At 40.2% G+C, this 25,834-nt stretch overlaps 1 protein-coding gene across 5 annotated transcripts in view; it reads left to right on the forward strand.

Moving 5' to 3' along the window:
* LOC128211948 (uncharacterized) overlaps positions 1-25,834 on the forward strand; it is an 89,580-nt gene extending 63,746 nt beyond the window's left edge. For all 5 annotated transcript variants that reach the window (XM_052917108.1, XM_052917109.1, XM_052917107.1 and 2 more), the window contains 26 exons: positions 597-766; positions 1,390-1,643; positions 2,883-3,002; positions 3,648-3,853; positions 4,870-5,029; positions 5,880-6,040; positions 7,620-7,782; positions 9,288-9,372; positions 9,722-9,870; positions 10,796-10,872; positions 11,599-11,847; positions 12,814-12,963; positions 13,490-13,594; positions 13,789-13,896; positions 17,557-17,716; positions 18,213-18,396; positions 18,798-18,883; positions 19,229-19,555; positions 20,173-20,372; positions 21,019-21,191; positions 21,763-21,987; positions 22,353-22,555; positions 23,466-23,536; positions 23,799-23,879; positions 24,343-24,540; positions 24,861-25,834. In XM_052917108.1, the coding sequence (XP_052773068.1) occupies positions 597-766; positions 1,390-1,643; positions 2,883-3,002; positions 3,648-3,853; positions 4,870-5,029; positions 5,880-6,040; positions 7,620-7,782; positions 9,288-9,372; positions 9,722-9,870; positions 10,796-10,872; positions 11,599-11,847; positions 12,814-12,963; positions 13,490-13,594; positions 13,789-13,896; positions 17,557-17,716; positions 18,213-18,396; positions 18,798-18,883; positions 19,229-19,555; positions 20,173-20,372; positions 21,019-21,191; positions 21,763-21,987; positions 22,353-22,555; positions 23,466-23,536; positions 23,799-23,879; positions 24,343-24,540; positions 24,861-24,911 (4,116 nt within the window). In that variant the 3' untranslated portion in view covers positions 24,912-25,834. The remainder of the gene's footprint in view (positions 1-596; positions 767-1,389; positions 1,644-2,882; positions 3,003-3,647; positions 3,854-4,869; positions 5,030-5,879; positions 6,041-7,619; positions 7,783-9,287; positions 9,373-9,721; positions 9,871-10,795; positions 10,873-11,598; positions 11,848-12,813; positions 12,964-13,489; positions 13,595-13,788; positions 13,897-17,556; positions 17,717-18,212; positions 18,397-18,797; positions 18,884-19,228; positions 19,556-20,172; positions 20,373-21,018; positions 21,192-21,762; positions 21,988-22,352; positions 22,556-23,465; positions 23,537-23,798; positions 23,880-24,342; positions 24,541-24,860) is intronic.

Raw genomic sequence — 25,834 nt, forward strand, 5'->3', positions numbered from 1 at the left:
TCACTATTTCTTCACCATTTTAAATGAAACATAGCGCAGTCTACGCCGTTTACGGAGCCTTACCTTCGGTCTTTTACCAGATTTGATTGAGAGTTTAGTTTTTTAAAACACTTCGACAAACCTTATCAGAATACGGCCGTCTGACGGAGCACTGTCAAACATTGTTTTGGAAAACAGGTTTGTCGAAGTGTTTGATGAAACTAATCACCTTTTTGAAGGTGATTAGACTCCGGTAATAAAACGAAGGCGTAGCCCTTAAGCGGCATAGACTGCCCTTTGTTTCATTTAAAATGGAGTAGTAAAAGAAAAGTTATCTTTGTTTTAAGTCTTCATTTTAAGCAAAATGTTGCCTTCCGACTTAGCATATATGACGTAATTTATCACGTGGTAAACACATACTGTGGTACTTTGATAATGACAATTCCATTGTGTGTTTTTTTTCTTATTGATTTTGTTTTGCAGTGAAAAACATTTCAATCATCATGTTTTTCGAAGTCATGTCCGGGTTATCATTTCGTAAAATTGTACATTCTCTAAATTAGAAAAGTGCGGTCCGCACAGTAAAGTAAATGTATAATCTTTCCACAAATGTATAGATTCAGATTGTGGACGTAAACGACAACTGCCCGATTATCACACCCACGGAGTTTTCGGCCACGCCCCAGCCCGTTCTCCAAGTCGCACCACTTACAACGTTCACCGTCAGCGACGCCGACAGCGGGGAAAACAGCAACATTCACTACGTCGTCTCAAGCGTCTTCGAGGAGTAAGTTACGTCCTGTTGGCATAACGTTATGTTCAAAAGTGTGCTTTGCAAATGATTGACATTTAGAAAGTGTTATAGTTCGCCATTCATTATAGATAACTTTTAACGAATGTAGACAGTATATGTAAATATATAAAACGTTCTGTTTATGCACTGGCACTGGATTTTCAAACTCAATAAAAAAAATCAAAAATAAAAAAAAATCTTATAATTCCAAACTTAAAATTATAATACGATAAAATGTAAATACCTGAATTATGTTTTTATATCTAACATAAATTTACATAAGAAAAGCTTCATACAAATAAACCTGGGACCCGATCTGAGTCGTACCTAAAATATTAAGCTAAAGGAACATATCTGATATATTCCAAGACAAAAAGTTGTAAGAATCTATAAGAGTGCAGCTTTAATAGGCATGGTCGCCTTTAGCTGTTGGAACATATCCGATACTTACATTTTAATTTGTTATTCCTCAACTTGATTTTTAATTCAAGCTCCGGCTTACAGTGCATATACTCAATTATAAAGCAAACTAACAGTTTATGACACTAAGATAATATAAACTTACAACTATGATATTTAATGAAACGAACTTATATATGACTTAATTTTTACGACAGTCAGGCCGTAATGTGGGACGACACGTACGATCTATGGGGTGACGTCTACTTGCAGTACACGTCGCTGATATTTGACGTCATCGCAATGGACAACGGCACAGTGCCGTTTGGTATGACGGCATCGATGAACGTCACCGTCAGCAACACGTGCGTCCTTGACGTGCTGTTTGGGAAGATTGAGTACTGGTTTTTAGTTAATGACACCACAGGAGAGATGACGCTCCGAGTACCGAAGTACTGGATGTATGAATTTCGTAAGTTGTTTTTTTCAAATGAGCTGTAGCGTCCTGGTGTTCTTTTTGTTTCGATTTAAAAGGACTCGCTCAAGTTTTTGGACGAAACAATAGTTATCTCAGTATTGTATCTGAAAACACTGATTTATCATTATTTTACTCTATGGTATAGAAATTGCAGAAAAATACAATTCTAGTGTAAAAAAGTAGTTTGGTTTATATTGGGGTGCGAACTCATGTAGGTAAAGTAAAAAAAAATAGAAAACCGACGCCTTCAAAACAATGCCACAATGACTGAAACAAAAGTAATGGATATTTTGACCGTTTAAAAGTACATTGATAACATCGCGTGAGAATGACAATCAACCAATCACGCAATAACAAAGCCGTAATTAATTGACAATAAGCGTAGTTAACGTTAAATTGAACCTGTATAACAGCTAAAATGAGTAACTTTCGTGGTCGGTTTTTGCGGTGTCTTATAATATATAAAAAGCGGACCCCTATATTTCCAGAGCAATTTCACTTCGTAAGTATAAGTAAGATAAAAGTAAGAACAACTAAAATTAAAGATTGGTTCCTATCTTTAGCTTGTCATTTTAAGAAGGAAAATGGTCCAGTTATGACATTGTGGGGACGTTTTCGTCGGGAAATTATTTTTAATAATGATATAAACATATGAATAAATTGAAAATCTAACGTCATGAATTAATAGATTTAAAATTTGCGATGCGCCGAAAATAGGCACTGTTCGCTGTTTTGGGGTTCGTCTATTAGAAACAACAACTGTGATTTTGCCGATTAGGGGAATCAGGAATGTCCGAAAGTCGAAATCAATTGATCAGTATTCAGTAAAATCAGTGGTCTTAGAACAGGAGGAGCAGGGTTTTTTTTCCCAAGGAATGTTCATTAAATGAAGATATGATATCCATATAACTCCATTTGATGTGGTTAACACTTTCTTGTTTACGACCTAGTAATTGAGTTGTAATAGAATATACCTATTTACATATGTAAGTTTTAAGCCTATGGATGCTGCAACAACCTCTTCAATAGTTTACGATTGCTTTCATATCCTACATCATTCACAGCTTACTACATGCAACATCCATTGACTTACAAACAATCCGAAACATGTTCGCTCTCATACAAGAATGCAACTATGCAATACATCGCTGTATACTCACTTCTCCATCTGCATGGCACAGATTGTTAGTGCACGTCACTAATACATTGATGTGCGTTTTCCTGTCTTTGCAGTTTGTTCGGACGCCCTGGGTCTGTCAACTGGAACCGTCCTTGACTTCATGATGTCGTCATCGTCAGCGTTCCACGCCATCGGCACCGGCGTCGGCAGAGCAAGGCTCAACCAGCTGGAAAGTATGTCACATTACTGCATGGTTAAAAAAACGATTCCTAATATGTATGATGGATGTCAAAGCCAATCAATTTGCATCGTCGGAAACGTTCTAGTCGGTGTTGATTACATCAAATTTGGGACGGTGTCCAAAGCTGTTAAAGTGACACTCTTATTCAAAATCAATACAAACACATGTACAACAAACATAAATGTTGATTGATAAGCCTTTAACTACTTACTCAATAATGCATTTATTGAAAATATTAACTACTGATAGCAAGATTGTAACCGTGAATTCAATAGCAGAAAGCACAAACATATTAAATGATTTGTGAATGCTAAAGGATTTACTGTCGTCTACTAAGTCTCATAAGGTAGAAATGCCGTGTTTTTTGCACATTTCTTTCAAATTAAACTCGATATCCTTCATAAGAACCATTGTTATTTGCCCTTTTTCATCCTTTTTCGAGTATTAAAACAATATTATTAATTGCGGTAAATCTTATTTGGGAGTAAGAGTGCATCTTTAAGACTATCAAACGTGTTGTAAATGAGTTTTTCAGATCAATAAGCGTAAAAACAATTGGTTATTCAATATTATTTATGTCATTATTTGATGATTTAGTTTTTTGTTGTGAGATGTGTAAAATATATTTCCTCTATAGACGTGTATAGCGAGCTGGCGGGCGCCTGGGTGGCGGGTACGGTTGACGCAGACCAGTGGGTGGCGGTCGATATGGGCGTGCCGTATAAGTTCACGGCTGTGCAAATCCAGGGCCGGAGCGATGCGGACGAGTGGGTGACGTCCTTCAGGATCCAGTATTACGCGAACGGCACCTGGCACACATACAAGGACGTCAACAATGTCGAGGTGAACGTACAGCTTAATTATATAATAAATGTTGATCAGAACTATTTCTGTCCTTTAGCGTCATTATGGGCATCGTATATATCGACATTTGAAGAAAGCGGCACGTAGAGAGAGATACTCTTTTTTAAAATGTAATTAAATCAAAATAATTTGAATTTTGTGACAACAAAAACTCGAGTTGACGAGCGAGTAAACGATGAACTTGTTACTACATGCATCGTGGTGTATGCATCTGTATGTATGACGTACTAGATGACTTCACCCATTTAATTAGGACTGGTGTTATTTTAACTCGTTCCTGTAGACTGGAATTTTTAAATGTCGCCATGGATTGGAAGTAAGCTTTATTAATCATTATTACATAATACTCTTAACAACGCTTTAAAAACAGACCTTAACTGTATGTTAAATAATACACTGTTGATTCGCCAGTCAAATATTTTTTTTACAATTCACTTTAATAAAACGCGGTTATCATGTGTACATCTTCAAATGGGCAAGGGTATATGGATAAGTTTTGAAAAGCCAATACTTATCAAATATACATTTCTTTGAACTTTCCTTAAACTTTATTGGGACTGTTTTGATGTCCGTGATAAGAAACACAAGGTACAAGTCTCGCGCTTACCGCAATGCTCAGATTACTGAAATAGACAGACAATATGGATTTTACGCACCTAGTTATCAACCTTTCGTGTAGGGGACATTTTCTACATACTCTGAAAATGTCACGCAGACATTTAATGAGAAATGACTGCCATTCGGGTGGACTTATTATGTTTTATTTAATCTTTAACTTGTTTCTGACAAGATGGCGCTCTTTTGATATCATATATTTTACCGGGGTATGTTATAGGGTATTCATGTCACCCATGCTCATTTCCATCACTTCTTTTAATCTTATGTTTACCCTCATTCGGATTATGATAAATCATATATACTTACACCTAAACATATTCAGCCTTTGATGTCTTGTATTAAAATCGACTTGTTTATCATTATAACCTAACTTGAAGGTGTTCGCCGGAAACAGTGACCGGACGACAGTTGTGACTCATGCTCTAGATCCCGCGGTGCTTAGCAACAAAATCCGGGTCAATCCGGTCACGTGGAACGCCGGAAACATCTCCATGAGACTTGAGTTCAACGGATGCGCACAAGCTGAGCAGCTGTTCTGTGAGTACCTGATCTTATCTTATGGCGTTAAGAGTTTATTCCCGAATTGTAGTAAAACGTTATAAAAGACAATTTAATATCCCTCCTGGAAAGAGAACTGAAATATCGTCGACCCCGTTGGCTCGAACTCGCTTGGCTCGATTTACTCGTTGACCCGAATTGGATGTAAAGTACCGTTTTTTTTCTACTAAATGTTAGCGTTACCGCTTAGCTCGAATTTCCCGAGGCACCAGGTATTTCCTCCTGGGAGCTCGCACAAATGTTCAACATGCCACTAAACAAACGCAATTCAACGGTAATGTTATATCAGCTTGGCCATTTTGTACCGACACAAAAGTACAAAGGAAATAAATTATTAAAATAATTTCAGTCATAATTAATCATAAAGCTCTTTGGCGGAGATAAATAATAAATATAAATATGTATTGCACATAAATCCCGTCTATCACTGAGGCATTGGCATCAATAATCAATCCAAGTAGATGCATACCTTCTAATCCCGTCTTCTTAAGTGGAACGATATACATCATTCCCATCAGAGTTTAGTCATGACATTGTGTACAACGGACAACGTCCTCATCCCGGTTACCAGCAACTTTGCTAGTTGATCGTTTCACAACAAGTACAGTTTTGCAAAAATTCTCTGAATAATAATCAAAACGTTCCGGTAATCATGCTTTTTTTAAATAGAAATGAATGATAGAAATGGAACACGCCGAATCATGGACGGTGCGACATGTACTCCATCAGTGATTTTTTTTAATGTGTCATTACACTATAAATATTATCTCTTTTTCTTGACCACTAATCACGACACTCGTGTGTAGTTTAGATCGTGTTTGTTTCGCAGACGACGTGAGCTGTATGAGGTGCGAGACAACCTACTACTGTGAGGGTGAGGGCGTGCAGAAGCCATGTGGCCGTTGCCTTGATAACGGGACGTGCGACAGGAATCCTGTTGAACATTCCTTTGGACTTACAGACACGTGTACCACGTGTCCACTCGGATGGGTAAGTTTCGATTAGGAGTCGAAATGTGTATTTACTTGTATGTGTCTGTTACGGGTGGCGGGCTGGGTTTATGTGTGTTTCGCATGAACTGTCCTTAATGATCTTACAGCGATTCGTGACGTATAAACCTTATCAACGCCCTATATCTCATCCTACGAGTGTATGTCCCCACATTACGCTTCACGTAGCCCCCTAAAGTCGTTACGCCGCTCTTCCTTCGTGAACCAATGATTCATCCTTAATCTCACGCGTCCAACTCTCTAATAAACGTTTAACAGTTAAATTTGCCTGGTGAAACACAATGAACGCCCTACGTCTTGTGACCGGTTACGAGACCACTAGCTCTCCTCAATTTAGTGCATTCTAACCCTGCATTCGCTATGGTAATGTTAACCTTGACGTCGATATTTTAATGTTAGACCCAGGATAGATGTTAAATAAAGTCGTTTTTTGGGGTAACAGTGTTGATATCAAACGACCATTGTAGGGATTCCAGTTTGAATAATTGCGGAGGTGGCATAGGTTGGTACGATTTTATAAGTCCATCTGTCATACTTTTCGGTACAGGATAAACGGTCATATTCGTTACCGCGATGTATTCATTATCACCACTACCGCCTCCGCAACCACAAACATTACCGCTACCACTATCGCTGACGTTACAAGCGGCAGATCTTTTAAGACAAACAGAAGTCGTACCGAATTTTTCTTTTGACATGAACCGCTACACAACACATGCGAATAAAACGCAACGCCTTGTTGAGGAACGCTAAACACCTGCACAGGTCAGATCCTCTCGAAAGTCATGGACAGGCCGATAATACCGCGACCGAGCCTTTCGTATTCTAGCATCCCTTTTCGATGTTCTTTTCCAGGTCTAGTAGACATGTTTACTTTACATTTTTTTATCTTTCTTCTTTAAATTGATTATAAGAAAAATAAAGGTTTGCTGTACGCTCGCTTCGGGTTTTATGAAAACTGATAAATTGTATTTTTATGGGGGGTTTTTTTGGTAAACATCCGAGAAACAAAATATGAACTTGGTGTGGCCTTATGTACCATTTGTGTATGTTATGCACCATTCAATTGTAACCACGCCCCCCCCCCCCTCCGGGGGTATACCGGGGATAGCCGGGGAAATGGGCCGTGTTTTTACCTTTCAGGTGGCCCCGCAGTGCCGGGTGAATGCGGTGGTTTTTGTCTTCGCGCAAAATATAGCGAGGATTGGGCCAAACCTCAGGTCCCTTGGGTGCGGGGGCATTTGGCGGGGATTTTACCATTAGCCGCGGTTAGCTGGACCGAAAGTCAAGGTCCCCGCTCTTCCCCGGACCTTGGGGGAGGGGGGGCGTGGTTACAATTGACTGGTGCATTATAAGCGTTACCGCTTAGCTCGAATTTCCCGATTATAAGGCCTGTGAAAAATTCCTTCTTTATTTAATTACACTTTTTATTACACGCTTTATTGTGAAGTTACTTTCGTTTAATATTGTATAAAATGTGCGAAACTCTTTTTAAAGATGTTACTAGTTAAAGTAGTGTTTATAACATTAATGTTTTCAATGTCCATCCTTGACGCCAGATTTGCAAGGATGGGTACGCCACCCCTTGTGACGACTTCCACTACGTGGAATGCACGAATACCTCGTGCCCTGCCTCGTGCACGCATTGTGAGCCCGGGTACGCGTGTAATGGCGGAGTCCGCTCCATCTGTGAACCCGGCTCGTACTCGGACGGAAATATGGGTATTGTTGTTTTTGGTGTGGGGCTTTATTTCGCCCGTACCAATTATTCGCCGCCCATATACAACCTTTGTTTAGCACTTCCAATATGATTTCTTTTAATACAAATGACAGTTTGTGTTCAAATGTAGCTTCAGAAAAGGAAACCTAATGGGGGGTTTTCTCTGAAAATTAGTATTGTATTAGCATTGCATTAAACTTGCACTGGATGGCTTAATATTGCTCTACATTGTAAGTTTAACAAGCATTTTCAGTGAAAAGATATCCCCCGCCAACGATGACTTGTTTGTGCTTGAAGGTTAAAAAAAATCTCAGAAAGAATAAGATAAGCACATTGGTTTTACTGAGAAACGGCTGCAAACAATGATTTTTTAATAAATCAAGGACAATAACTCTAAGGAAAATTGACCAATCCAAAAGAAAAATAGACAGGCATCATCACAGTATGTTGGTTCTTATTTATTCCAAGTGTCATGAAATTCTACCAGCTAGTTGCATAGAAAAGGCTGCAAACATGGATCTTTTAATAAATCAAGGGCAAATAACTCATATAGAAATTACACAATCCAAAATATAAATAAACAGGCATCATCGCAGTATGTTGGTTCATATTTATTTCAAGTTTCAAGAATTTCTACCAACTAGTTACTGAGAAATGGCTGTAAATGAGAGTTTTTCAAAAAAATCAAGGGCAATAACTCCAAGTACAATTGACCAATCCAAAAAAAAAATGAACAGGCATCATCCCAGTACAGTAATTCATATTTATTTTAAGTTTTATGATATTCTGCCAGCTAGTGACTGAGAAATGGCTGTGAATGTGCATTTTTCAAAAAATCAACGGCAATAACTCCAAGGACAATTGACCAATCGATTTTTTTTGGGACGGGCATCATTCCAGTATAGTGGTTCATATTTATTTTAAGTTTCATGAAATTATACCGGCTAGTTACTGAGAAAACGCAGGTGACGGACGGACGGACGGAAGGAAGGACGGACGGAAGGAAAGACGGACGGAAAGACGGACGGACAACGCCATTTCAATATCCCCCTCCCTATTTCATAGGCGGGGGATAAAAAATGGACCGCAAACATTTGTGTTACAAGTATCTCTAAAAACATTTGACATATTGTGTAGACTGGACTAAATATCCTGTATTGTACTTAACACCAAACATAAATTTGACCTATGGTAACGGATTTGTTTTATGTTTTAGCAGTAGTTAAAGTTGTTCGTTAGGACTTAAGTCTGTCCTTTTGCCAACTTTGACATTTTTTTTGCTCCTGATCTGAAGAAAAACCCTGTTTATTTAAACTACTATTCAGTTTGCATTGCTTTCTACATTCTTTTACAGATTGTAAATGTTACACAAACTGTTTGTAATAGTTTCATGATCTTTAACGCATGCTGAATGCTCGTAATTTGTGCATGTTATATTTCAAATGCTATCTTTCTGCATGGAACGTACAATGATCGATTTGAACGTGAAACTTATTTTTGCCTGTAGAAGAGTGCGCGCCGTGTGACTCTGGTACCTACCAGGACCAATCCGGACAAAGCTCGTGTATCTCTTGCTCCGAGGGCTACTACAGGTACTGTTTTACCAAACAAGTACTCGTTAATTGCCATTAATAATACTAGTAATAATAATTCTCCCACCCCAGATAAGAAATTCTAAATAGTTTGTCATGCTGGAAATCCTTATCTTGCCCACGGGCAGAGATAAAAAGTGCCCGTTTGAAACTACTTTTTTCACAAAAGAGTTCCAGCGAACAATACACATTTCCCTATTTTTTGTTTAACTGAAGTTGGAACAAAAGCATATTGTAAGATAGGTTCATCCTTTCACTCGCACATGGTGTTCTTTGGAAACGAGTTTTTAGTGTTAGTGTTTTGTAAGACATATACAGTTGACTTTATCTATATTTACGTAACGTACAGCGCCAAGAGGAAGTCTGAGTGTGCCAGGTGTGCCCCGGAAGAGTACAGCACCGGAAGCGAGTGCATTGGGTGTTCGGGTCCTACTGAGTGTCCGTGTCTTAACGCCGGTGGATCTCCCTGCTATGACTACTTCTATTGCTACAATAAAGGTATATTATAGAGATGATTCAACATTACATTTATATTTGTGTGTCGCCCAATCCCCAGTTTGTCGAATTCCGGGCTATTTGCAGTGTTATTCCGGGTACTGTGGTTAGATTCGCCAATTTCCCCTACTATAGCATGTTCCATGAGAAAATCAAAGCACTGAAGGTGCTGAAGTCCTGGTTGTCAAGAAAATCATGCTTACAACGTAGAATATACAATTTAACAGTACCGTAACTTACAGCTATTAAAAACATAATCTAGTAAAAGAAAAATGTTACGGTGTGATATTCAATTCTCGCTCGCGTTATTCATCTATAAAGTTTCTAAATCAGTTTTATATAATTGTTAAAGGTAATTTTATGGAATATAACTAATTATTGCTTGCATTGTATTATAAAAACCATGCATACTACTTGGCTTAGTTCTTTCCAAATAAATGCTCTTAAAGCATCATTCAATACATATATACGTTGAACACTACAATAAGTCACCTACACATTTATGTACGTCTCGTTACGCATTATATAAATAACTTATACAATGGAAGAAAATATCAAAGAGGCCTTAAATAATTCAGTGTTCAATAGCATTATTAACGCTTTTCAGCATAATAGCATATTTTTTTGTCACATCTCCAAATTAGTATTCACATAAGAGCTTTAGTTTGAACTTTTGCTGATGTTTTATCATTGTAACAGACATGGTTTACATTTCACACGCAATCCATTGTGCTGATTTCTGACCCTGTACAACGAGAACAAGACCATTTAAATATACATTAATGAGATATATTTGAACGGTTGTTTGATTGACTTCGTTTAACTTGTGCTTATGCCAATTTTTCAAAATATGAGAAGACTAGAGAATCTTCAGGCGATGCTTTGCTTAAATGAAAAAATACGTTGTTACATTATATGTATCATGCAGGTGGCGGAGGTTATGGCTGCGCTCCATGTGAAGCCGGCTTGACGGGCGACGGTACGACCTGCGTCGATACCGACGAGGTACGCTTTACTTGTATTTCTAGTTAACCGTAGATTCGATACAATTATTTTGTTAATATTACTTCCTACGTTACATATTGTGCAGAATAACAAACTATATATACGTTCATAAATAAGTTTGCTGAATAACGAACTGTATACCAGGATGATTCTTATATAATGATATTGACTTTGCTTTGCCCTGGTTATAGTGTATGTGACGTAAGGAGAAATAACAACATTAAAAAATCATTGCATCTCCTTCACCTTCATACCAACTAATGATGTATATTTGAAGCACAATCACAACCAATAAGCTATGGCTGCAACCATTCCGAGTTACTGATACTTGTGCAAACTTGCATGACAAATTCAATTAAATTACCGTGTGTTTTTTTTTTCAAATGTGTTTTGGCGGAGAATATCAGCAATACATAAGCCTTCGGTCATGAACAAAAACATATAGCCTGATATGTACATACATTACAAAGCTAACACATGCATAATACCATTACTATACGATGCCAACTTGACGAGTGTGCTGTTGAGGTACAAAAGGATCACATAAATTCGTGTTTATTACAGTCACAAGTTCATTACACCTTATACAGCTGTATATAAACCTAGCAAGCTAAGCAAGTTTATAACTTCTTAAAATTCCATCTCTTTATGACGGAATTGCAGTTAAAGTGAACGTCACCATAATATTAAATGGAATTGATGTGATGTTTGCTTTCTTCGTGACAGTGCACGGTACACCAGCCGTGTTTCATGGACCGATGTATCAATACGGAGCCGGGCTACCAGTGTCTGGAGTGTCCACTCGGCTACACAGGCACGTTCGAGGACGCGTACGCGTGGGACGTCCATCAGCGCGTGTTTGTGTATCGGAACTTGGAGCGGTCAAACTTTACGATTCAGACGTGTGACGACATTGATGAGTGTGCGACTGGGAATGGTGGCTGTGACCCGCTCATGACCTGCATCAACACTGCCGTACGTATCCACTCATAAATGATTGTCAATGTAACTCTAGCTCAATTAGATTTTTATGTGGTGGCTTATTCTGTGTTGAATGTGTCGTCTGGTTCCGCAGCGGGTACCATGTGATGACGTAGTCAGCACTTTAACAAGTGCATTCCACTATAGTTCAATACGGCCGTATTCCACTCTACTGATGTCACTTCATATCAAGTAGTACGGTTTAAAACGTGGCAATGGTAGACAGTAATTAAATGACTAGAAAATATATTAGAACGTACACTGTGACGAGGTTAGGGCAGGTATTATTTGGAAAATTGCCTCTAACCTTTTGGATACGATATTTGTTGTGCTTAATAACACCCGCGCGAACATTTACTAAGTTATAATGTTCAAGTGGAGTCACAGAGCAATTACTGCCTGTAAAAAGACAAGACGGGAGATTAACATACTGCGGAATAGCGAATTTTAACCACAGAAAATGAAATTACTTGGATGGATACGATATGAAAATAATATAAAAACAAGTCGGGAATTCATGTAGTGTCAAAATCCGTTGCCTCGAACTCACTTGGCTCGAATTCCGTTTTGGCTCGAACTGAATGTTAAGGACCGATTTCTATGTACTGAAGGTACGTATTCCCGCTTGGCTCGAATTCCCTGAGGCTCAGGGTATTTTCGCCGGTCCCTCGGAGGTCGAGCCAACGGGGGTTCGTCTGTACTTAAAACAACTACTTTCACTGAATAATGATCAATCCATTTCAACTTCCGACACCACACACTCACTTCGGACATTTCTGGTCAAACCTTAAGACCGGGGAAATCCCCAAGTCGAAATATATGGGGTGACTAGTACTGGACCAATGGCGTTGCGTCATTCATGTTGGAGGCGTGATATAGAGGAATACGTTCAATTCTATCTCATCTGATGATACAATATAATGCATATACATAAACTAAACAGGTGGCATTTCTTTTTAGGGCAGCTACTACTGCAGTTTCTGCGCTGACGGTTATATGGGAACCAACAAGAGCGGGTGTTACCTCGACAACTTTTGTATTTCCGGCGCACATAACTGCATAGCGGAAGCCAACTGCATCTATCTCGGACCTGCGCAGTACAGATGTGTCGTAAGTTTTTAGGAAGATCATTTTCTATCCAATTTTCTGACTCTCTCAACATCGATATTGATAAAATATGTATGTTCATTATTGAAAAATCTATTAAGATTCTGCCGACGTCAATATAAATTATTTAAACTTGGAAATACGAGTTAAAAGGATGAGAGTTCGCGAAAATATTATTAAAATAATTACAAAAAATATGGGAAGAAATTTGGTCGCATCGATTAAATACCTCAATATCTTCGTTTTTATGAAATACCCCATTATCAGTTGTATAGTGATACGTTGCTCATTTACTCATTTATCAAGTCAAGGCAAGTCAACACATTTACTCACTCAGATGCATGCACAACATAAAGAAAATGACGTAAATGATCAAGACAAAACAATTCAGAGGCTCAATTTGAGTATTCAAAGACGTTACACACATGTTATCATGTATCTGAAATATAGTTATAATATGATTTTATGTACTGTTTACGTTCGTTATACACTAGAATAAATAATGAAATGCACGTCCGATGTTCTCCAGTGTAAGCCTGGCTACGCTGGACCAGGAGACTTTTGCGGACTTGACAGCGACAATGATGGCTTCCCGGACACCGGTATCCCCTGTCAGGAATGGGGGTGTAGGAGGGTAAGAAACATAGCACATACCAGCTAGGCAGTGTTGTAGTAACATATAACAAATCTCTTTACAGTACAATGCTCGCATTTGGACTATTATATTTGTTTAATGGAGTGATAAATGAACGCTGTGTCATAACAGAAATCAAAGAAAAGAAAATGATTGTGACATTTCACCCTAGTGCAGCACTATTGAAATTGCAGGACAACTGTAGAAGCATTCCGAGCAGCATGCAAGAGGATACAGACGGGGACAACACGGGAGATAACTGTGACAAAGACGACGACAACGACGGCAGATACGATTGGCTGGTACGTGTCACGTGAAGTACAGACATAGAGCTCAGCAATGAGTTTCCCTCTTGGTGTATTCCTCTAGTTTTGAATGCTATAACAAGAGCTGCTCCTGCCCAAACAGCTAGAAAGGCTCATTCATAAAATAATTCATAAAGTATATAGTAATGTCGAGGGACATGCCAGTAGGCATTGGAGCAAACTTGAACACGTTTGACTTCGTGACGCAACTTTGGTTACAAAACCATCTTTATCGAGGTCAGTATCACTTGTTCGAAGTCAGTATCACTGATCGAGGTCAGTGTCGGTATCACTGATCGAGGTCAGTGTCAGTATCACTGATCGAGGTCAGTGTCAGTATCACTGTTCGAGGTCAGTATCACTGATCGAGGTCAGTGTCAGTATCACTGTTCGAGGTCAGTGTCAGTATCACTGTTCGAGGTCAGTATCACTGATCGAGGTCAGTGTCAGTATCACTGTTCGAGGTCAGTGTCAGTATCACTGTTCGAGGTCAGTGTCAGTATCACTGTTCGAGGTCAGTATCACTGATCGAGGTCAGTGTCAGTATCACTGTTCGAGGTCAGTATCACTGATCGAGGTCAGTGTCAGTATCACTGTTCGAGGTCAGTGTCAGTATCACTGTTCGAGGTCAGTATCACTGATCGAGGTCAGTGTCAGTATCACTGTTCGAGGTCAGTGTCAGTATCACTGTTCGAGGTCAGTGTCAGTATCACTGTTCGAGGTCAGTGTCAGTATCACTGTTCGAGGTCAGTATCACTGATCGAGGTCAGTGTCAGTATCACTGTTCGAGGTCAGTATCACTGTTCGAGGTCAGTGTCAGTATCACTGTTCGAGGTCAGTGTCAGTATCACTGTTCGAGGTCAGTGTCAGTATCACTGTTCGAGGTCAGTGTCAGTATCACTGTTCGAGGTCAGTGTCAGTATCACTGTTCGAGGTCAGTGTCAGTATCACTGTTCGAGGTCAGTATCACTGATCGAGGTCAGTGTCAGTATCACTGTTCGAGGTCAGTATCACTGTTCGAGGTCAGTGTCAGTATCACTGTTCGAGGTCAGTGTCAGTATCACTGTTCGAGGTCAGTGTCAGTATCACTGTTCGAGGTCAGTGTCAGTATCACTGTTCGAGGTCAGTGTCAGTATCACTGTTCGAGGTCAGTATCACTGATCGAGGTCAGTGTCAGTATCACTGTTCGAGGTCAGTATCACTGTTCGAGGTCAGTGTCAGTATCACTGATCGAGGTCAGTGTCAGTATCACTGTTCGAGGTCAGTGTCAGTATCACTGTTCGAGGTCAGTGTCAGTATCACTGTTCGAGGTCAGTGTCAGTATCACTGTTCGAGGTCAGTGTCAGTATCACTGTTCGAGGTCAGTGTCAGTATCACTGTTCGAGGTCAGTGTCAGTATCACTGTTCGAGGTCAGTGTCAGTATCACTGTTCGAGGTCAGTGTCAGTATCACTGTTCGTGGTCAGTGTCAGTATCACTGTTCGAGGTCAGTGTCAGTATCACTGTTCGAGGTCAGTGTCAGTATCACTGTTCGAGGTCAGTATCACTGATCGAGGTCAGTGTCAGTATCACTGTTCGAGGTCAGTATCACTGTTCGAGGTCAGTGTCAGTATCACTGTTCGAGGTCAGTGTCAGTATCACTGATCGAGGTTAGTAACACTGTTCGATGTATCACTGTTCGAGGTCAGTAACACTGTTCGAGGTATCACTGTTCGAGGTCAGTATCACTGTTCGAGGTCAGTATCACTATCCGAGGTCAGTATCATTGTTCGAGGTCTGTGTCAGTATCATTGTTCGAGGTATCACCGTTCAAGGTCAGTGTCAGTATCGCTGTTCTAGGTCAGTATCACTATTCGAGGTCAGTATCACTGTTCGAGGTCAGTGTCAGTATCACTATTCGAGGTCAGTATCACTGATCGAGGTCAGTGTCGGTATCACTGATCGAGGTCAGTGTCAGTATCACTGTTCGAGGTCAGTGTCAGTATCACTGTTCGAGGTCAGTATCACTGTTCGAGGTCAGTGTCGGTATCACTGTTCGAAGTCAGTATCACTGTTCGAGGTCAGTGTCAGTATCACTGTTCGAAGTCAGTATCACTGATCGAGGTCAGTGTCGGTATCACTGTTCGAGGTCAGTGTCAGTATCACTGTTCGAGGTCAGTGTCAGTATCGCTGTTCGAGGTCAGTGTCAGTATCACTGTTCGAGGTCAGTGTCACTGTTCGAGGTCAGTGTCAGTATCACTGTTCGAGGTCAGTGTCAGTATCACTGTTCGAGGTCAGTGTCAGTATCACTGTTCGAGGTCAGTATCACTGTTCGAGGTCAGTGTCAGTATCACTGATCGAGGTCAGTATCACTGTTCGAGGTCAGTGTCAGTATCACTGTTCGAGGTCAGTGTCAGTATCACTGTTCGAGGTCAGTGTCACTGTTCGAGGTCAGTGTCAGTATCACTGATCGAGGTCAGTGTCAGTATCACTGTTCGAGGTCAGTGTCAGTATCACTGTTCGAGGTCAGTATCACTGTTCGAGGTCAGTGTCAGTATCGCTGTTCGTGGTCAGTGTCAGTATCACTGTTCGAGGTCAGTGTCAGTATCACTGTTCGAGGTCAGTGTCAGTATCGCTGTTCGTGGTCAGTGTCAGTATCACTGTTCGAGGTCACTAACACTGTTCGAGGTATCACTGTTCGAGGTCAGTATCACTGTTCGAGGTCAGTATCACTGTTCGAAATTAGGATCACTATTCGAGGTCAGTATCGCTGTTCGAGGTCAGTATCACTGTTCGAGGTATCACTGTTCGAAGTAAGGATCACTATTCGAGGTCAGTATCGCTGTTCGAGGTCAGTATCACTGTTCGAGGTATCACTGTTCGAAGTTTATATCACTGTTCGAGGTCTGTATCGCTGTTCGAGGTCAGTATCACTGTACGGGGTTAGTATCACTTGTTCGGGGTCAGTATCCCTGTTCGGGGTCAGTATCACTTGTTCGAGGTCGATATCACTGTTCGAGGTCAGTATCACTTGTTCGGGGTCAGTATCCCTGTTCGGGGTCAGTATCACTTGTTCGAGGTCGGTATCACTGTTCGGGGTCAGTATCACTTGTTCGAGGTCGGTATCACTGTTCGGGGTCAGTATCAACTTGTTCGGGGTCAGTATCCCTGTTCGGGGTCAGTATCACTTGTTCGAGGTCAGTATCACTGTTCGGGGTCAGTATCACTTGTTCGAGGTCGGTATCACTGTTCGGGGTCAGTATCAACCTGTTCGGGGTCAGTATCCCTGTTCGGGGTCAGTATCACTTGTTCGAGGTCAGTATCACTGTTCGGGGTCAGTATCACTTGTTCGAGGTCAGTATCCCTGTTCGGGGTCAGTATCAACTTGTTCGGGGTCAGTATCACTGTTCGGGATCAGTATCACTTGTTCGAGGTCAGTACAACTGTTCGAGGTTAGTATTAGTTTGAAATTGTCATGAAGGCCCGTACCGGAAACTATTATTACCCGTATCAATCAGAAATATGGTATGGTAAAGAATAGGTGATTCATCTCTTCGGCATTTCTTGGTCGCCACGTTATCTCAACAGTACAATGTTACAATGAAATACTTACATGGTACATTCCATTACGTACAAGAACAGTTTGTAGTTCCTCGATTACGTTTTAGTAATATTTCAGGACAACTGTCAGTATGTTTCTAACTGGGACCAGGCGGATGCAGACGGTGACGGTTTCGGTGACGCGTGTGACGTCTGTCCCAATGACGTCGATCCCGACCAGCTTGATACTGACGAAGACGGCACTGGTGATGTGTGTGATTCTGACGACGATAATGATGGTAGGTTGACATTCTTCGCTTGCGATTGATAATAAACTATTACTACCCTACTAACCAATTTTAGGACATTGTCAATTTGGTTATTAAATGTGGTTAATGCACCAGTCAATTGTAACAACGGACCCAGGTCCTTGGGTATACCGGGGATAGCCGGGAAAATGGGCCGTATTTTTACCTTCCAGGTGGCCCCGCAGTGCCGGGTGAAGGCGATGGTTTTGTCTTCGCGCCAAAAATAGCGGGGAATGGGCCTTACCTAGTGTCCCTCGGGTGCGGATGCATTTGGCGGGGATTTTACCAGCATTTCTCCCCCGGAGGGCGGGGATTTTATCCGGGCTTGGCTGGACCGAAGGTCAAGGTCCCCGCTATTCCCCGGACCTGTGGGCCGTGGTTACAATTGACTGGTGCATAAGGAACACTTATATATATTGCTTGCCGTCATTGCATTAACATCAGCGCTGGATATTGATCACTCATTGATAAACTAAGTAATTTTAAGGTGTGCTCGACGTATCTGACAACTGTCCGCTTGTGGCTAATGCGGCAAACGGTGATGCCGACGGCGACGGCATTGGAGACGCTTGTGACAACTGTCCCAACGTGAATAACGCCGACCAGGCGGACACCAATGAAAACTTTTACGGGGATGCTTGCGAAACTGTCGGTGCTAACAATATTGACGAGTAAGTCTAGACATTGTTCCTTTTTGACCAATCAATGTTGGTCAGTCATCCCTCTACAGACATCACTTACAGTAAATGTATATAAACACAAATGGTGTTTTTTACAAAAATGTAGTAAATGCCCCCATTTGGGGTAAGCAAACGGGGTGACCTAGTTACTATTGATAGATACTCATTTGAAAATTAACAGTTTAGGCCATTCGTCCGCATTTTAACTTGTTACTTTTTATAATATCTTATTTGCCACGAACCGAATGACTACGCGTCAGCCATATTAGAAATGATCTCATTGATATATGCTTAACATGGCTTTAATTACGGAAATGATTTTATCTTCCCATAGAAAGAAATGGAGTCATAACATGCTTTATAACATTGTTTTACTTGTGATAATATTCCAGGGACGGTGACAGTATACCAGACAGCTTTGATAATTGTCCTTCATATATGAACGGCGACCAGTCAGATATTGATGGTGATTCCATAGGTTCGCCACGTTCTCTTGTTATATAAAGTTATTATTTTTACGAGCCTACGAAGTTGTGAGCATCTAAATTATCCTTAGAATGTAATTACCGCTTGCTTTGGCATGCTTTAAGTTTTTATATAATCATACTTAGAAATAAATGTTCTGTTCTGGTAACTGGTACGGCTCGGATCATTTGTTGTACAATATAATATCAGTATGTTGCAGCTATGCAGCCGTGTTTCAAATCTAAGTGTTTTAAATCTGTTTTTAATCTAAGAGCTTTCTTGACAAAATGTTGAAACAAGACTGTCCCATGTATGTTCAAAGTATAATAGAGTTCTAAATCAATTTTTGTCCTACAAGGTGATCTGTGCGATGACGACGCTGATGGTGACGGTGTAAATAATGACGTCGACAACTGCCCGTACTTTTCAAACGCCGACCAGACTGACGTTGACGGCAATAACGTCGGTGACGTCTGCGAGGCGGACAGTGATGGTGACGGCGTGGATGACAAGAACGATACCTGCCCTTTCAACCCCGCGATCAGCGAGACGTCGTTTAAATCCTACTTCACGGTTAACTTTGACCCAACGTTAACGACGTCGCCGCCTAAATGGCTGGTAAAAAATAATGGCGGTGAGGTGATGCAGAAGGCGGGAGACGCCAGTATGCCCATGGCGCTAATAGGTGTGTAAATGCAGCTTAATGTCCATTGTTAGCTTGTCTGACTATAACAGAAAATATAATGTTTAAAATATACTTAAGCATCACTTAGTTTCGGTCAATTTTATTGATTTCAGCTTTCATTTCTCCGACTTATTCCATATATCTATGCAACAAACATGCACTTTTCTTTTGCCGCATTACACAACCTTCCCGAAAATATTAAGCAATCATAGTTTTTGCACACAAGCTAAACAATGTACGTAATGAGCATGAACTGTCTGTTTACAAATGGCGTTCAAGCTGCACTCCTCCAGATTGACCGTTTTGACAACTTTTTTTTCTTGGAACGAGCCATTTTTTGCGTACATGTCTGATAAATTGTGATATAAGACTGTTGACAAAAGAACAGATCGCAGTATCAAAAATTGACGCCTAAAGAAAAAGAAAATTTTCGGCAGTTTCCAAACCATTGATATCTGTCCTGTTGTGAGTTATCTTTTATGACTGAATCATACGCATTAATGCCAAAATCAGCTGATTCCGAGACAAAAAAATAAAAAAATGTCAGAGCGTTAAACTACGTGGTTTGGTCATCCTGGAGTTTGCTTGGTAGTTAACCCCCTGATGTATTACCCCAGGTAAGCAGTCATACGGCGGCATCGAGTATCAGGGTACATGGTTCACAACGCAAACCTCGGCAGACGAGTATTTCGGGTTTGTGTTCGGTTACCAGAGCAACCGGAAGTTCTATGTAGCTATGTGGAAGGCCCGTCACTACAACTACCTGGAGGAGGACGAGTCCACGTATAAAGGCGGGCTACAGGGGGTACAGATCAAGGTGAAGTATAGCGCTATCAATGGGGTTATACTGATACTATTTGGTCACATAATGGTACTGTTTATGTATTGATAAATATTTTGCATGTTTATGTAACATAAAATTAGTATGATATCGCTGTCTCGGTGTGCAGGGTCGGATGTGCATGCGTGTGTGCGTTATGCCTAGAATTAGTTGTATTTGACTTACATGGTTAGTCATCGTAGTCATCATGTGTCATCATCATGTATACACAATATTACTACGCATTGCTTCGAAATGTTTCGAACCTAGGTATATATGTAGTTCTACATAATATGCGTGCGTGCGTGCGTGCGTGCGTGCGTGAGTGCGCACGGGCGAGTGGGCGTGTATATGTGTGCAAGCGTGCAACTGCAGCTCAATAAGGTTAAATATTTCCCAATTTAATTCGTTCCTAAATCCATCCCAGTAGTTAAGTTATTGATGGGGTTTTATTGTGATCAAGTAAAGCGAATCCTAAGTCCGGCAGCGTGTACGCAGTCTTGTCTATCAAAAAAAACTTCAGTTTCGGTTGTGGGCACGTTACAGGGCCAGTACTTGGATAATTTAGTGACGTTGTAGGGAGTTAACCATGTTGCTGGACTGGCCACATATTTGAGTAGTATATATGTTTTCGTTTTTGCAGCGCTTCGACTCGTCCGTGGGCCCCGGTAGTCAGCTGGCAGAGGCTTTGTGGCACAGCTACGACACGGCCGGGATTGCCACCATGCTCTGGCAGGACCCGCAACTCCAGGAATGGCAGCCAAACACATCTTACCGTTGGTACCTGACACACGCGCCTACTACAGGCTATATCAAGTACGTGTCTCCTCTATCTTCGATAAGGTAGAAATTACATGTAAAGTGAAATTATCAACAGGTGATGCTGTTTGCAAAAAAAAAAAATTAAAAACTTGTTTCTTTCTCAGGGTATGGCGACCTATTCCCTTATGTTGATAAAACACGCCCAATAATTTCATTTGCTATGTATATAATAGTTTCTCGCCACGTGGCTTACTATCCGACACTTCCAAAGCATATCTGAGCTACCCATAAAATGGTTTATTGCCTAGTTTACTCGTATAATATATAAAGTGATGCTAACGATATTTATTTACTGCGATGATATCATTTAACTTATAATTCAAAGCATGTAATAATCCTAGTATTATATTATTCCATTATATAATCTCCTTTTAAATAATTTAGCTTTAAATTCAAAAGTTCTCTTTGTTTAAAGTCTTCATTCGAAGCAAAATGTTGCCTTCCGACGTACCATTTATGAAACAATTTATCACGTAGTATACACACACTGATAGAACACGACCGCATATTCATATGACAGGTTGTTTTGCTGGTCCAAACTTTTATATGTCCTTGGCCTTTTTAGCATCAAGGTGTACCAGGGTACCAGTCTGCTTGTGGACTCGGGCGACTTATACGACTCGGCGATCACTGCAGGCCGAGTCGGGGTGCTGCAGTTCGGCGAGTTCCCTGTGACCTGGTCGAACCTGCGCGTGAACTGCCTCGGACACACGAATCAGGCCCTCTACTTTGACGGCGTGGACGATAATGTGATGCTTGATGACGCTGTTGCACTAGGATTGGAGTACAGGTAAGGAACATAGTGTACGGCAATACCCCGTCCCATGTACAGGAATGAAAGTAATAGAAAATTACACCAGTATTCGACCGACGTACCAACTTTGAGTTAATAATGGTATTCTTCCAATTTATTATGATTATCTCTTGGTATGATTTGACTTTGACCTTATATATGCAGTATGTTGTGTGTGGAGTTTTGTATTGAAGTTCCGTGTTTCTGGTATGCGAATGTTTGTTTTTCTCTTGTTCTGTGTCATTGTCGTTGACCCCGTGCCATTGAACGGGGTTTATGTTTAAACCTTCTGCTATTGGACCTGTTTCTGTGTTTTATTCATATAAATACTAAGATTTAATACAGTTTCATATTGTGTATAGTTTTACCCTGGAGGTATGGCTCTCCCTTGACACCGGCTACACAACGGGGCCGTATCCGGTCATGTGTACAACGGACGCCTTCATCTGTCTGTCCATAGATGCCGGGGCCGTCGTCGGTCGCTATGGCAACTACTCCGTGTCGTCATCGACAACGCTTAGTGCCGATAAGTGGTACAATGTCATCTTCCGACACAGGATCGAATGTAAGAGCTTTAAAATTATTGGAATTATACATTACCGCTTATAAGCAGAGTTTAAACAATCACGTTGGAAGTTGGGTGGGGGACAACGTCAATAACTAGCGTGCAATAACCGTAAATAGCGTTGTATTTCAGTTGTATGTTAGTGACTTTAAGCGGTTGTGCTCAACTTCCTGTTAAAGGCCTAGTTTTTAGGAATGTTTGGCATGATAATCCCCTGCTGTGCATCTCCTGCTAATTGCAATGGTGTCACAGAAGGGGCCAATTTCCTGTGTATTCCTTTATTGGCTCAGGACCATCTAGGGTCCATTTCTATAATTAAACATCCAAAACTTCACAGAAGAATATTCAGATTGGAGATCTGAAACGAGGGATCAAGGCAAGTAGAGTAAGATCTATACACAGAGGTTGTGTACTGTACACAGATTTTGGGGAGGGGGTTATTTATAGAAGACTTAAAATAGGCCTTTAACTGCTCTGATATCGAGGGAATGTATAGACGAACTTACAGGAAACACTTTCAAACATGCTGCACATTATAAATTATTTCCATAAATCTCAAACAGGCGTAAACAAGTTGTGTACAAGCCGACGACGCCATTGTCTTTGAAGTAATAGTGAGATTACATGAATTTAAATCTTAATGATTAAGAATGGGTGGAGTGAGCTTAGAATACTAACTATAACTAACTAAGAAAATGACCTCATAAGCTGACCCATTGTCGCAAAATCTGAATCAAGGATGGTGTATCGGATGAGTGGCAGTGGTGTACCTTCAAACACCCGCAAAAGTGGAAACATTGAATGATTAAGCCTGGTACTTAATGGTTGCCTATCTGCAACTTCATTAGCTGAATATGTTGGTTGTATTCTAAGCATTAGTATTGAAGTGTCTCATTATTTATTCTTTCAGCTGAAGATTTGTCGATTTTTATTGACAGCGTAAAACGTGGGACATTAACGGATGTTGTTAACTATAACTTGGTAAGTCTGTGCTAATGTACTTATTTTCACTTATTTGACAAACTGAATTTCACAAAAATATTATTTTAAAAATGATCATCATTTGAATTACTTCGAATTCGAATTTTACCTACCAGCTCATTGTTGGTACCATATCGATTAAGCAAAGACATTCTGGTATTGACTTTGTACATAGCATTTAAAGTTTGGAACGTCATTTTACATTTTTTTGTGTTTATTGAACAACCTTTATGTGCATTAATTCTTTGAAACGTTCTTTTAGACCGAAATATCCACCACAAGTGATCTTACAATGTACATAGGAAAAGGCGGCGATAACTTCTTTAGAGGCACTTTAGATGAGGTCAGTGATAGAAAAGTTAGATAAAAGGTTATAGCTAAATTCCGCAGTACTTTTGTTATGTTGTTATTCTAAAACCCTCAAAAATTAAGTTATTGAATTATGAAAATGCGATAGTACGATGATGAAAACACGATAGTTTATCGTATTATCATCATCGTACTGTCGTATTATCGTGTTCGTTATTATACTGTCGCGTTTTCACCATCGTAGTTACGTGATTTCGCGTTTTCATCATCGTACAATCGAGTATCGCGTTTCAGATCGCCACAGTCATAGGCGATGGCCCTAACGGCATTCCGTATAGAGGTCCCTGTATAGAGCTCTCTGATTCACATTTGTTGGAATCTTTTCATAAAATCTACCCGTTTGTCGGAAAATGTCAAAATGTAACCCTTTTTTTATATTTTGCGGGGCCTTTCCCATTTGTCTTATATACATGCTAACATATCTCGACATTTGGCAGGTCCGTATTTATAACGAGGGTATTCAAGACGACGAGATTAGCGCGCATATCGCCCTCGTGTCGTTGGAACGTCCAGTGATCAAGGCATACGGGTCACTCTATTTCCGGATGGAGGATTCTGTGGACGCTGCCTCTCTCAGTAACTCCGGGCGGCTGGCACCGCATACGGCTACCAGAGAAGGCGGGATATTTACTTCGGTGAGCGTTCTTGTAACTCGGGCATTAATATGTTTAAGGTACATAAATCGTGATGTATAAGAGATCCACATGTCACACTGTCCAGAAATAACGTGGACTATTTAAAATTGCCATTTTTGGACAAAAAGAACCCAAGAGTTGGTTTACCTTACAGATTATGCAGATGTCTTTAAGCAATACATTTGGCAAACTTTAAACGGACACAATATGCCCTTAAACGTAATCTAAGTCCTCAAGTCCATCAGGGGCCATTATTTGTATTTAGGATACTACGGAGTTATGTTACAATAGCGACTCTAATTGTTCAATTATCTTTTCAGAGTTACCAACAGTTTCCCCAGTTTCAAGTAGCTCACCCGAACAACAAGTAGATGACAGGAACAAGACCATGCGTATCCACAATCATTTATTTATTTATGAACTAGTGAAAGTTAAGAAAACTGCATGTGAATGAAACTACGTACTAGTTTGTCTACATGTAACGAGATTGTGTGTATGCATACTTAGTAAAATGATTGTTGATTTTATACCTTTTCTGGTCTACCTCCTCTATACGTTGTATATAGTATGCTTTTTTGTTTTGTTGTTTTACTTTTAAAGGTTCTATTTATCGTTTAAAACTCTCACAGATTGACAGTTTTGACATTTAACTCTCAGAATCAGCTGATTCTGGCACCAATGTCATCAATTCGGTCTTATAAGATAACTCACAAAAGTACAGTTCTCAATTGATCGAAAAACGGCCCAAAACAAGTTTCTTAAAGCGATAGTAACGCTTTTTCCCATTAAACATCAGTGTACGTTAGTACATATTTAAAACAAAATGCGATCTTATCTTACGGAGCCTTCTTATATCATTGATTTCCACTTTCCAGACATTTACGCAAAGATTGGCTCAGACAAAAAAGACCCCCAATATGTCAAAACGGCCAAAATGTGAGAGTACATGTTTAAAGCTGTATTTGTTTTGTTTTTTTAACCACATATTTAATCTAAAATGACGTTAAGATGTTCATTTTTCTAACCAAATAGTTTATATTTCAAAGTAACCGTTGGATTAAATGTCAACATGCATGATCAGCTAAATAGATATAATAATATGTCTCTTAGATTAACAATTACTGTCTTATGTTTCTTCAAATAATAATAAATTAGGAACTGCCTTCAACGAGTTCTCCATGGAGAGAATTAAAAACACTCGCATTATGTAACTTTTTGAACGATTTTTATTCTTCAATCGTCTTTAAGAGTTTACTAATGCTTAGATAGCTTAAATAAAGCGTTTGAATCCTTG

The sequence above is a fragment of the Mya arenaria genome, chromosome 12 (assembly GCF_026914265.1).
Source record: "Mya arenaria isolate MELC-2E11 chromosome 12, ASM2691426v1".
Taxonomy (NCBI): Eukaryota; Metazoa; Mollusca; class Bivalvia; order Myida; family Myidae; genus Mya; species Mya arenaria.